Raw genomic sequence first — 13,001 nt, forward strand, 5'->3', positions numbered from 1 at the left:
GTACAGAAAAGTACAAATAAAATTAAAATTTACAAGTAACTCTACCGATAACAGATAGAACAGCTCTGTTACCGTAATGATGTATAACGTAAACGTAAAATAATAATTTCTCAAAAATACGACATTCCCCGTATAAAACCTAAAAATTATCTACTTAAATATATTTCCAACATGTGCGCAGCAATTTGTCGAAAACTGTTCTATCTATTTTAATCATTTTCAGTCAATATTCTGTGTAAACTTACAAAAAAAAATATTTCATTATTATCGTAGCCTATTGCGAGCGTAATCATTCGACTTTGATTTTTACGAATTCTTAGAAAGTTTCTAATGATTTGCATAAAATATTAGTCATGGTTATTTTATGATTTGAAAAATGCGAACAGAATTCATTTACCTTGACGAGGATTTTACTAATATTCTGTTGACAAAGTAAGACAGCTTAGGCTTAGCTACCTGGCTGATGAATCAGAAGACCCTGTGATCCCCTTTCATTGTATAATATTTTTAGCTTCTAATTTTCTGCTAGCAATGTAATGAATCTAAAAGTAATGATTTTAAAACGATACCATTATTAATATAATGTATCTTAAGTTATTCATTTTTAATGTAACTCAAGTTGCTTGCCCGGATGAAGTAAAAACTAAGATGTAGGTCTGTAACAAAGGAGCATTCATTTATTATTACGAATTACGTACGTATAAATATTACACATGGTAAATGAAAAGTAATCGTCTTACTTTGGCAAACTACCAAATATCCATGGGTAATATTTCATTGAATCATTGAAAACTTATACACACACAGACACACACCATCACCACCATCACCACCACCACCACCACCACCACCACCTTAAACAAAAACTCGTTAAAATCGAAATCGAATAATGAGGAGGTTCTTCTTTAATAGATTGTAATTATTAAATAGATCAGAGATAGATCATTGCGACTTTACTACCGTTTGCTTTCGAATGAAAAGAGATTCCACGGTAATAATACATATTTTAACGATTTCTATTCGATTATTAACGTCTCAGTATAGTATTAAACGAATTTCTAATAACACGGCAATTATCTAAGGATAGAATAATTTCGTACGAATGCAATAAATTATATCAGTGCTGCCTCAATTTTTGTTCGTTGTAATTAATATGTACATATATATTGTTTACACTAATATATCTCTCCATGATTCGAGAATGTAGGTATACGTATAAAAGTACCTAATGTAAATATAATTACAAATCATAATAAAGTCATTTGAAACGCACGCGCGTTTGTACGTGTGTATATATATGTATATATATATCTAAATTCCACTTTGTTCTTCGTGTAGACTGAAATGTATATAAAATCGTTTAAATCGAACAGATTAAAACAATCTCCGCGCCTCTAAAAATATAAAAATCATTTTCTCTTTACTTTTCGCGACGTTCTATCACAAAGTTACTACGCCCTCGCAGTCCGCGTTACAATAAAATTTTCGAACTTGTTAATATACACGATCTCCTGTGTTCTAATAATTTCTTTTTAATTATTATACAACAATGTTTTAGAAGAAAACTTGCATGATACATAAATGTGATGTAATTGACGCGAAATGGAAAAAAATTCAATTAACACTTTGAATGCCGTATCACCCAGAACTTGGGCGATGTATGATAAATCCATGTAACAGATTTACATGGTTTGATCGCGTCAAGTATTTCTAAATACCATATATAATTAAATAAAAACCATAGAATCTCGTTTTGTCTAGTCTACTAAATATAATTTCAATCAGAATTACATTAACTTATAATGTTATTAATCGGAATCGATGTTAGAATCGCCTATTAACGAAACAATAGATTATCATATATTAAATCTGACTTCAAAGTGTTAAAGTTTACATGCTTCAAATAAATTTAGAATGACACGAGCTGAAACAAGGAGCTTCGTTAATTAATTAGAAAAATAGGTATTAGATTTATATAGTCGCTGCAAAAATGAACTGTGTATATCATAGAAAAAGCTTAAGTATCATGGAAATTTTCTATGAGAGATAAAGATTTTTATACATTATACATATATAAATTCACAGGTAAGTTTTAAATTGATGAAGTATCAAGAGTATATATAGTCTTCTTTAAAATATCTCTATAAAAAATTACAAACATCACTCTCGACGAGTACCAGTGGATAAATTCTGTATACAGGGACATGTAAACTGCATAAAAATGTGTTATTGTATTTGCCTATCGAAACAATGCTCCATTTAGATATAGTGATTATCTTTCTATCATTATAAAAATGTAATGTAATTTAAAAATACTCTAAGGATATCAATCAAAACCTGATTAACTTTATAGGAATGTAAAAATGTATCAGTTACGAAAATACAGTTACTCGCAAAATTAAGCGAACACTCATGAATGCATAGCTCAAATTATCAGGAAAATGAATATAAACGTACATATATATAGAAATACAATTAGAATATATATATTAAATTTATATACTTTAATAATTCAAATGTTTTGCAACAAATTAATTAATGCGTATTAAGTTACATGTTACAGTCCCCTAAATACGAGAGAGAACGCAATAACGTAACTATTTACTAAAATATATGAATGTATATTGTATCCTTAGATTCAAATATGTATGTAAATATTCATATCTACGATAATGTTCGCCAGTTCCACAAGTGTACGTTCAATCTTGCAAGTAATGGTACACCAATTGTAGAAAATTTCATGATTAACTGTACATGATACAAATGTCATGCAAAAATTCAATTTCCTAACAATTCGTATCGCTACGCTATATCTAATGTTTTTTTTTTATATACAAACACAAAATAACGATCTCAATATCGATTTCATTTTTCGTTACGTTCAAAAATGATTAATTCGAAATGCAATTCTCTTAATACATTTGCGATTCTCATTTTCCCTTAAAGAAAATCAATGAAAACAAAGATTTTATGTAATAAGTGACCGACGAAAAAATAAAAAAAAACATATATATGAACTAATTGCAGGCAAAAGTATAAAGGTACTTTTAAAAATAATAACATTAGATGTTATGTGTTAAGCTAGTGGAAAATAAATTACATAGACATTAATTACTTTTAAAACTCTTTGGTTTCATCATAATAATTATTACATAAAATCCTTGGTTGTAGTAGTAGTGCTTAGAATTGTTCCTCTAATTCAGAAAACTGTTCCCTATTGTTAAGAAATTTTTGTTTAATCTAACTGTCATGACACGAACAGTGAGAATATCTCGATTAATAATTCATTGTGATTCTTCGTGCATTCATTGCTTTTCTTCTTAATCAGTTAAGATTACGCCGATACACTGCCGTATAATTTACAAAATGCATGGGAACAAACAAGTTACATTGTAATACACTATATGTTCGTAAACTAATATAAATTAAAGCATAATTCTGGAAAATTGTTATTAGATTGAAAAACCAACTTTGTTCGTACATTTACATCAAGTATTTGACAACGGTCAATAAAAAATTTGAGAGGTGGTTCTAAGAGGCAAAATGTGATAAAAGTCGAGACTTCGTTTTCAAGCCAGATTTATCGAGTATGTGTTCAATAATGAATTTACGACATTAATGTGTGTTTCAACTATTTTAAAAATGCAATCAACAGTGGAACACCAGATCGTTCAATTAGAAGTTTAGTATTCTTATTTTTTTCGTTTTATTCAGGATTATAGAATCACCATTTAAATTTTCTAACAACAGTTACCGAACATGCTGTATATGAAAAATAATAATACTGATCAGTTTAATTTTTTCATAAAGAAAAGTCATTTTCCGTAACGTCGAATTAAAGATCAGCAGAAAAAAGTCATCACATCATTTTATTCAACAAGAACTAAGAAATAGCGTTCTTCCTAAAGTGTTTTTGTGCGATTTATTATAAGAAAAAGTCGGGAAATATACAATATAAGCACGAAAAACTATTCGAAAGAAAAATAACAGACTGTTCGGAACTGTATCGATTTCAAAATTACAGTTCCTTCTAAACGAGAAAACGGGACATTAATTCCAAAAGACACGAAAGAAAAACGGACAAAATTGAAAATACAACGAATTGAAAGATATGAAAAACAAAAGAACTAAATTACATTGCTATTTTAAAGTATCGTAACTTTGCCTATGATTTTCAAGTCGAATTCAAGAAAAAGAAAAGAGAAAGCAGAAATTAACGAATTTTGCACACAGCAATTTGAACACAAACTGGTTAGTTTCATTTGGTTTATATGGCATGGATCTAGTATTTGGTTTTCTTGTTACTTAATATTCAATGTTAACAAAGACAATTAATCTTAAGTATAAAATAAGTTACTCTTATGTTTATCGATACCTAGTTCTGTGGCCAGCATTTTTCATTATACACTTTAATATAAAAAAAGAAGCACTGGATTAAATATCTGTACAAAATAGAAAAATCTTAGCTAACCTATTAGCAAACTGATCCTTTTTTATACAAATATGTTAGACCGTTATTATTGACAATGTATAGAATACAAGAAACTATGTACAATTAATTGTATATAATAGTCTTCTTACAACCCTTTATCAGCCAATATCTATCAAAAAAGTGTGTACGTATATGTGTATGTGTGCGTATGTGTGTATGCATACGTGTACAGTGTACGGTGTATAAAAAATTTTCAGTACATGTTTTCATTAGGCAGTTTTTACTTTTTGTTTTTTTTTCTCCTTTTTTTTTTTTTTTTTTTTTTTTTTTGTTGTATAAAACTATTACGAAAACGTATAATTTACCGTTATAAACGGAGGTAATCACTTGATTTACATTTGAATACAATATATATAACATATATATTGTCTTACCAGAATATTCTTCCCTAATTCGTATCCTAATACTTCTTCGACTACTATTTCACTTCACTATGTATCAAACGCTAAATATTGAATGCGTATCGTCAGATAGGAAGTCATATCACTCTTTATACATATTCATCATTATTGAAGCATTAATGATTCTAAATTTCTATGCAAAATCGTGTCTTTGACAGCATTAAATACAACTTTTATATTCTCTGTATCCACAGCGGTAGTGAAATGATGAAAAAGCGGTTTCCTTGGATCCCTTTTAACGGATATAAACATTTCAAGTATAAAATTCTGCACATCCTTCATGGAATGTGAATCGCCTGTGAATTGCGGAAAATACCAACGAACGTTCGTATCGTGCGATCTTACTTTTCTGTCTAATAGATCGGTTTTATTTAAAAATAGAATAATAGACACTCCACCAAATATCATATTGTTGACTATCGTGTCAAATATATTCCTTGATTCTTCCAACCGATTAGTTTTCCTGTAACATTAATTCAAACATGTTACTTGGCAATCTAGCTCTTCCTCTTAACTTGTGGTAAACATCAAACGAATTACAAAGTTGCTATACCCATCGTCAATTACACTAATACGGATGCTATTATGTTACATACATTTAGACATACCTATCTTCTAGCAATACTTGATCAAATTCAGAAGATGAAACAAGGAAAAGTATGGATGTAACACAATCGAAACACTGATACCACTTCTGTCTTTGAGATCTTTGTCCACCAACGTCAACAAACAGAAATGGTATATTGTTAATTTGTATTACAAACTCTGAAATTCCTTTTGTAGCTTTTCTACAGTGTAGAATATCTTGATGCGTTGGTACATAATCCTATAAGAAAGATTTAATCCTTATAATAAAGCTAAATTATAGATTAAAGCTAAATTAAATAACATTACCACTCTTGCAATCCTATCAAGATTGTCCAGGAAATATTGAACAGAATCACTCTGCAAAGCAAAAATTATATTTTTAAGTTATTCAATATAGTAGAAATATTAATTTTAATACATTCCTGATCGCGTGACACCAAGTTCTCATCTACAATTGATGAGTTGCACATAAGTGATATACGGTTGCATCTACATTAAATGCTTTCCGTATCTAGATATGTAGTGTCAAATTTATGCATACGCGATATGTTTTGTGTTACATCGATAGATACTTTGAAATGATTAAAAAATATGAAAAAATGTCTTACTAATTGAAATTCTCTTCTTCTATCAAAGGCTTTTTTGATCGATGCGTCTTTCCATAAACTTTGCAAAGCTGGTACGTAATGAAGAAACAGTCTGGCATCCAATACCATAGTATTTTCGAATTTTAATAACTGATAACCGATATCATAATTTTTAGGATTCTCCCATGGAATATTCAGCTTGTCACGAGCATCTACCAACACTTTCATCCCCTTAATTATGTTTTGATAAATTACATGTTGGTATTCTTTAATTAACTCAGGCTGAAACAAACGATTATTATAAATAAATTCGTGACCATTTCTATAGAAATTGTTGGGAGCTTATATATATTCTATCATAAATAACTTGGCTTCAGTTTCACATATTCTAGTTTGTATATTCAATGATTATGATTGTGATAAGTGGTAAAATAAACAGACTGATAGGAAATCTGTAAACTTTCATAGAACTACTTTTCCTTTAAGTTATCTCTAGGATTATTTAAACAAATACTTTATCTATTATACGGCTGTCCGTAAATCGAATCATTTACAAATATTACAAGATAAAAAGAACCAAAAAAAAAAGAAAGAAAAAAAAAGACAGAAATGTATTAGGTTCCTTTATTACCAAGAAGTGTAGAAACAACAGAATTCTTTTAACAGTATATCTTTCGATATAGTTTGAAAAATGCAAACTTTCGGTGACGATCACCTTCTCTTAGCTAGATTATTTAAACAACAACGTCGAATAACATTGACAGGAACCGAAACGATATTGGAGTTTTCAACAAATGAATCATACGCGATGCGAAGCGAAAACGCAGCGAAGGCGAATGGGGATATCCGGCGTGGCTTACTGAAAGTAAATTAAGCTGAAAAGGCAACCGACTCGGGATGTCCTACCTCGAATTTGATTCCGTGAATAATTCGCATCTGTTTGAGGAATGTCGACTTTCCGCTCTCACCTGCCCCGAGGAGGAGCAGCTTGACCTGCCGCCGGAGCGCTTGCCGATCCTTCTCCAACATCCGATCGATCTCCTGGCTCTTGAAACGCTGCTCGATCTCCTCGGGGCTGAACTTGAACCGCAGGCAACAAGTACACGACCATGTTAAGGATCCCGCCATCTTGCTACCCTGCTACCCTCCTCTTCCTTCCTTCCGGCGTTCCTTCCGTGTCAGGCTGTCCTTCCGACGAAATGTATCCTTGATTATCTAAACACTGCACGCACGCACGCAAGCACGCACGGACACGCACGGGGGAAGAACAGGGAGCCCGCGGCAGAACGTAATATATATATATATATCGCGGTATAGCCGCGTATCGAACGAGAGCCACCCGTGAACAACCTGTTCGTGATCGCACGGGATCGGCGGCAGACACGGCTCGCGATTCAGAACCGCATTTCTCACTTAGGCGTAGCCGGGGAACGCGACCACCGAACCCAACGTCAACACACGTCGCCGTTCCGACACGACACACCAGACCAGACCCCACACCTACCGTTAATCGGAACACTCACGCCGCTGCCCGTCGTCCACGATCCTCTCTGGTTCCTCGCGGATTGGACATGATTAAATAATCGTTCTAATTACCGAGTAAAAGAGCTAACTCGCGCATCGTTCTCATCGCGGTCTTTAGCCACGGGCACCGTAGAGAGAACGTGTCTTTTAGTTTTTAACACGCGCACCTGCACTTATCGCCGTTAGGACGGTCGAGCACGCAGAGATTTACCTACGCCGAGCTACATGATAATAACGCGGGGGAAGAAATATGCGAAACAGCGAGAACGGGAAAACGCACTCCCCACCACGACATATTTGTTGTGAGATACCGCCGCGAACACGCATACACGCACACGGTCTCTGACACCGACCGAAAGCGCACCTCTCCCGGTTCAGCCGCGTGATCGGTTTTGCGCGCTGTCATTCGTCAGCGAGGCCTTCCTTTTTTCCACCGTCGTTGTCGATACTGCAACACACCGCCGCGACGATTCCCCTTCGAGATCGTGCGTCAACGGTCACACGGTTTTGGTTATGTGGTGGGGAGGAGCATTTTTCTATTCCTTTCTATCGTCTGCCATCCGATCGGTTTATCCTCGAGTCCCGTTCGGCAAGCTGCTCTCTCAACGCCGCAGACGAATCGATGACAAGACGACAGATTGGTGAATATGATGGATGTCGGTGCCGACCAATCCCGACTTGCCTTTGAGAACGCTGCACGGCCAACTCTCGAATCTCTCCATGCAGATGGCGCGATCGTGGACACAAACAAACTCGTTTCTCACACGTAAATGGAATACAATTGAAATAACGAAGAAACTCTTAAAAAGAATTTAAAAGAGAGGGAGATATGTCGTTAGCGGATGAGCTATTAGCGGATCTTGAAGAAACTGATGATAACGAGGATATTGCGGAGGAACCAGAGCCGGACTTTGTTCCGGCTGTGGTTTCCAAAAGCATCGAAGAAGGTTAACCAAATTCTACACTATATTACTCTCATAATAATACAATTCTCCAGAGGAATAATTATTGAATGATCCCATTGAATAGAAATCAAAGTAGCCTCCGTAAGGGAATTAGCTAAGCTTCGTGATTCCGAGCAGCTACGGAAAGTAATGTCTCAGATAGAGAAGTACAGCAAAGTTCCGAGAAAGTCTGCGGATATCATTGGGCCTGTGGAATCGGACCCGGAATATCAGCTGATCGTAGAGGCTAACAATATGGCTGTTGATATTGACGACGAAATAGGTATAACTATGTATCAAGATTTTATATAGTTGGAGAAACCAATATAGTATTGTTCAAATATTGACTATACTCTCTCCTCTTTCAGCCACCATACATCGATTTACAAGGGATAAATATTCCAAAAGATTTCCAGAATTGGAATCTTTGGTTGTTGGTCCACTTGAATACGTAATGACAGTCAGAGAACTGGGAAATGACTTGGATAGAGCAAAGAACAATGAGACGCTACAACAATTTCTTACTCAAGCAACGATTATGGTAGTTTCGGTTACTGCTTCAACGACGCAAGGGTAATTTATTTTACAATGAACTTGTAAGTCTCAAACAGTTAAATTAACTTGATAAATTGAACCCAAAAATAATTCACTTATAGGCAATTATTGACAGAAGAAGAAAAGGAAGCTATTTGCGAAGCTTGCGATATGGCAGTAGAACTAAATAATTGTAAATTAAGAATATTTGAGTATGTCGAGAGCAGGATGGCATTTATCGCGCCAAATCTTTCTGTGATAGTGGGTGCGTCCACGGCAGCAAAGATTATGGGTACAATAAAATAGTGTTAAAAACATCATGTTAACTATAGTAAGAATGTAGAGAATTAATTAACACGTTTCTTTGCGTATCTTTTTTTCTGTTACAGGTGTTGCGGGAGGATTAACAAAACTTTCAAAAATGCCAGCTTGCAATGTTCTAGTCTTGGGTTCTCAAAAAACGACGCTATCTGGATTTTCTCAAGTAGCGACCTTACCTCATACTGGTTTTATATATTATTCCGATATCGTACAAGAAACGCCACCGGTAGGATTATACAGTGCACACGTTATGCGGCTGTCTCAGAAAATTTGTTCTTTCTAAATTCTATTTAAAAATTCTATTGCTATTATATATCTTCAATTATTCTTTCAGGATTTACGAAGAAAAGCAGCGAGACTTGTAGCGGCAAAAAGTATGTTAGCTGCTCGTGTCGATGCGTGCCATGAAAGTACGGATGGTCGCATTGGTCAAATGTTTCGCGAAGAAATTGAAAAGAAGCTTGACAAGCTTCAGGAACCACCTCCGGTAAAATTTGTGAAGCCTTTGCCAAAACCTATCGATCCCGGTCGAAAAAAGCGTGGTGGTAAACGTGTGAGAAAAATGAAGGAACGTTATGCTATTACTGAATTTAGAAAACACGCAAATAGGATGAATTTTGCTGATGTAAGGTTCTTTGTAATTTAAAGGTTCATTGTTAGAACACTTTCCAATCAAATTATTTTCCTTATAATTTTACAGATTGAAAATGACGCTTATCAAGAAGATCTCGGTTATTCGCGTGGAACAATTGGCAAAGCAGGGACAGGTCGCATTCGATTACCACAAATCGATGAAAAAACAAAAGTTCGAATATCAAAAACACTCCAGAAGAATTTACAAAAGCAACAACAATGGGGTGGTAGTACAACTGTTAAGAAGCAAGTATCCGGTACAGCGTCTAGTGTTGCATTTACCCCATTACAGGTAAATTAATATTAAGTGTAATGTATTTTATTTCTGCAATTTAGTATTATTTTCAATATTAAATTGAATGCGCATTTGTAGGGTTTGGAAATTGTAAATCCACAAGCCGCAGAAAAGAAAGTAAACGAAGCTAACGCTAAGTATTTTTCGAATACTGCTGGATTTTTAAAAGTGAAGAAATCGTAGAAGGAATAAATGTAATGCGAAGAGAGTCTAATGTATCATGTAATTAAAGAAATGATAATTTTGTATATTTACTTTTTATAAAGTTATTGTAAAAGAATTTTAAATACTTTCCAGCCACATGTGGAAAGTGCAATTAATAAAAGAAAAAAATAAGAATGCATTAATACAGGACACTGGTGTTCAAAAAGTGTCTACAGTGGTTATATATCTCTTTAACGATCACATCTATGATTAACTGGCAAAATGACGGTAATATTGTTATACAATCTTGCATCACATTTCCCGAACGTATCAATGTAACTATAAGAAACTTTCAATTAAAACATACTGTATACAGCCAAGTAGACTGAGATACGTTATGAATGTGTAATATTAAATCCATTTTATACATTTATATTATTAAAGTCATAGTACATTCCGCCTTTCTAAGCATGTTCATAAATTAGAGTAAGATAGCAGAATCGTAAGATTAGATATTTGGAATTTAACTTTCCCGCTCTTTTTTCGGTTATTTCCTCTCATATCATGTTCTCCTAATACAAAATCGAAAAATCGGAGTCTTGATTCAGAAATCTAGAAAAGTAGACTTTGTATTATCACGTGATGTGATTTACGAAGTCTCTGCGAATGCATGCAGGCAGGAGGCGTAAAAAATCTGCTCTTACTATTAAATGCATTAATAATTCATTTTTATATACGCAATTGGAATTGAAACGGTAATAATATTCAATATTTATGTATACACCACACAGACATATACATATATTACACATAAGAATTGTATAACATATTGTGAATTTTACTTCTTATAGCACTAATAACCCGTATGAGCAGTTGAGATACAACATTAAATAATGAAGATAAAGGAGAGATAAGATCTATTTACATTTTTCATCTTTATTGCCAATAGTATTCGAATTTAATATTATCTCTAACTTGATTCTGAAATACAGAGGATAGATGAAAACTTGTTTTTTGTAATTCAGAATATGGGACACGAAATCATATAAGGCGAGTAGTCTGTCCATATATCTCGTCGAATAAGTAGATTCAGCTCTATTCCGAGTGTTTCGAATGTACAAGTCAGCCGGACGGTGCGTGTGTCTGAATCTACTTACAAGTAGTAGAAGCAATGCACTACGATGTTTGTCCGCTTATCACAGCTACAAAATGGATTTCACGGAGAAAAAGATCACAAAATAAAGACATACTGTTTTTAAATTTTGTAAGGCTTGAAAATAATACAAGATTTACAAACTAAAACAGTATGTTTAATAGTTGTTGACAAAACTAGCTGACAAACCCACCCCTCGTGTTTAACACGTGTTAGCCTTGTGTAAGCACAGTACATCATACAATTCTTATGTACATATTTTACTTTCAGCAAGATCCCAAAAACTGAATACAGAAATCATCCATTTGGAATGAAAGAAGCATGTATTCGCTCCACTAATTACCTTCAGCGAGCCACTCTAATTTTTCTCTGCAACGTGTTAAAACCTTTTAATCATAGTGTGACGCAACGATAATTAATTCCGACAAGGTAAAACTTGAACTACGTTCAACACACGTGTAGGCATTTCTGTGTTTTAAGTTAATATCTAACGTGTGATTACATAACGGTCACCACGGTGCCTATCTTGGTGCTACGAATACTTTCTCGCATTGGCAATTCGCACCTCTGTGCAACATTATACGAGAAAGCGATGAGATACCGCATCTCGTGGTAAAGAGCGTAAATTTTTCTCCTCTACAAGTTTTCGATCAACAAAATCGCCATGTCAAGAAGATTTTCACACGAGCGAAAGTCTACGGCTAAACGATACCTGTCTGACTCGTTCTACCAACGACAACCACATAAAGGGACAAACATTTATAGTGTCAATTTTTTCTCATAAATCAGCACCGAACATAGAAATAGTAGTAACTTCGTTGGAGAAAACTGATTTCACCGATTGGAGTTAAATACTAAAATAACGATCTGTTAGCGATTCCAAACGCTTTTTATTTATAACTATTCTTAGGTAACTTTCTGGGTTGAAAAAATAAAGTAGAAACATCGTATTTCTAATATCAAGAGGATCTGTTAAGAGTATGCGCGTAGTATATGATACTTTCAAATACCCAAATACAGGTATAATTTTCTAACTAATTTTACAGCGTTTGGAATCATTGAAAAACACGTTTAATTTATTACATACAACTTAATATTACATTAAATTTTGTATAATCATTGGAAAACGATAAACACGGTAATTAATCTCTCGGTTAGATGAAATCTAGTCGTAACAATTAATTACTTCAAAGGTCGCTGAAAGGTGAACGGCTCGAGCAAAGGTCACGCAGAAATTACAGGACCGTGCAGGCTCAGATGTAGCTGAAACCCGATTTCCGGGAAAAGCTTCACAGTTTCACTCATTTCGTCCAATCTTATTTCAAGATCGACTCGCATCCCACTGGTCGCTTCGAAGGCTGCATCTATCAGGCAGCAATCCGTGA

At 34.1% G+C, this 13,001-nt stretch overlaps 2 protein-coding genes across 5 annotated transcripts; one reads left to right on the plus strand and one right to left on the minus strand.

Moving 5' to 3' along the window:
• Positions 1-3,631: 3,631 nt before the first annotated feature.
• Positions 3,632-8,194, minus strand: Cta (Guanine nucleotide-binding protein subunit alpha cta). Of its 4 annotated transcripts, none has more exons than XM_076899790.1 (6): positions 7,946-8,194; positions 6,975-7,251; positions 6,090-6,350; positions 5,788-5,838; positions 5,502-5,719; positions 3,632-5,356 (listed from the first exon to the last, which is right to left on the minus strand). In XM_076899790.1, the coding sequence occupies exons 2-6, from the start codon at positions 7,194-7,196 to the stop codon at positions 4,999-5,001; spliced, it is 1,110 nt and encodes a 369-aa protein (XP_076755905.1). In that variant the 5' UTR covers positions 7,197-7,251; positions 7,946-8,194; the 3' UTR covers positions 3,632-4,998. The 4 variants fall into 4 exon arrangements, with proteins under 4 accessions (XP_076755905.1, XP_076755906.1, XP_076755903.1 ...); XM_076899791.1 differs by lacking the exon at positions 7,946-8,194 and adding an exon at positions 7,760-7,778; XM_076899788.1 differs by lacking the exon at positions 7,946-8,194 and adding an exon at positions 7,573-7,742.
• Positions 8,195-8,390: 196 nt separating this feature from the next.
• On the plus strand, positions 8,391-10,578 carry Prp31 (pre-mRNA processing factor 31). Its single transcript, XM_076899226.1, has 8 exons — positions 8,391-8,539; positions 8,622-8,819; positions 8,905-9,109; positions 9,193-9,362; positions 9,460-9,617; positions 9,726-10,016; positions 10,092-10,316; positions 10,398-10,578. Exons 1-8 carry the CDS (start codon positions 8,422-8,424, stop codon positions 10,500-10,502), a joined length of 1,470 nt encoding a protein of 489 aa, XP_076755341.1. The 5' UTR covers positions 8,391-8,421; the 3' UTR covers positions 10,503-10,578.
• The last annotated feature ends 2,423 nt before the right edge of the window (positions 10,579-13,001 follow it).

This window comes from Xylocopa sonorina, chromosome 8 (assembly GCF_050948175.1).
Source record: "Xylocopa sonorina isolate GNS202 chromosome 8, iyXylSono1_principal, whole genome shotgun sequence".
NCBI lineage: Eukaryota > Metazoa > Arthropoda > Insecta > Hymenoptera > Apidae > Xylocopa > Xylocopa sonorina.

Bases quoted from the DNA above. Each gene is read 5' to 3' on its own strand.
- Prp31 (XM_076899226.1), top strand. From the start codon at position 8,422: ATGTCGTTAGCGGATGAGCTATTAGCGGATCTTGAAGAAACTGATGAT. The intron at 9,363-9,459 runs GTACAATAAAAT...TTTCTGTTACAG, and splicing joins CACGGCAGCAAAGATTATGG to GTGTTGCGGGAGGATTAACA. The intron at 10,317-10,397 runs GTAAATTAATAT...GCGCATTTGTAG, and splicing joins TTGCATTTACCCCATTACAG to GGTTTGGAAATTGTAAATCC.
- Cta (XM_076899790.1), bottom strand. From the start codon at position 7,196: ATGGCGGGATCCTTAACATGGTCGTGTACTTGTTGCCTGCGGTTCAAG. The intron at 6,351-6,974 runs GTAGGACATCCC...CGTTTGTTTCAG, and splicing joins TTCACGGAATCAAATTCGAG to CCTGAGTTAATTAAAGAATA. The intron at 5,839-6,089 runs GTAAGACATTTT...TTTGCTTTGCAG, and splicing joins GAAGAAGAGAATTTCAATTA to AGTGATTCTGTTCAATATTT.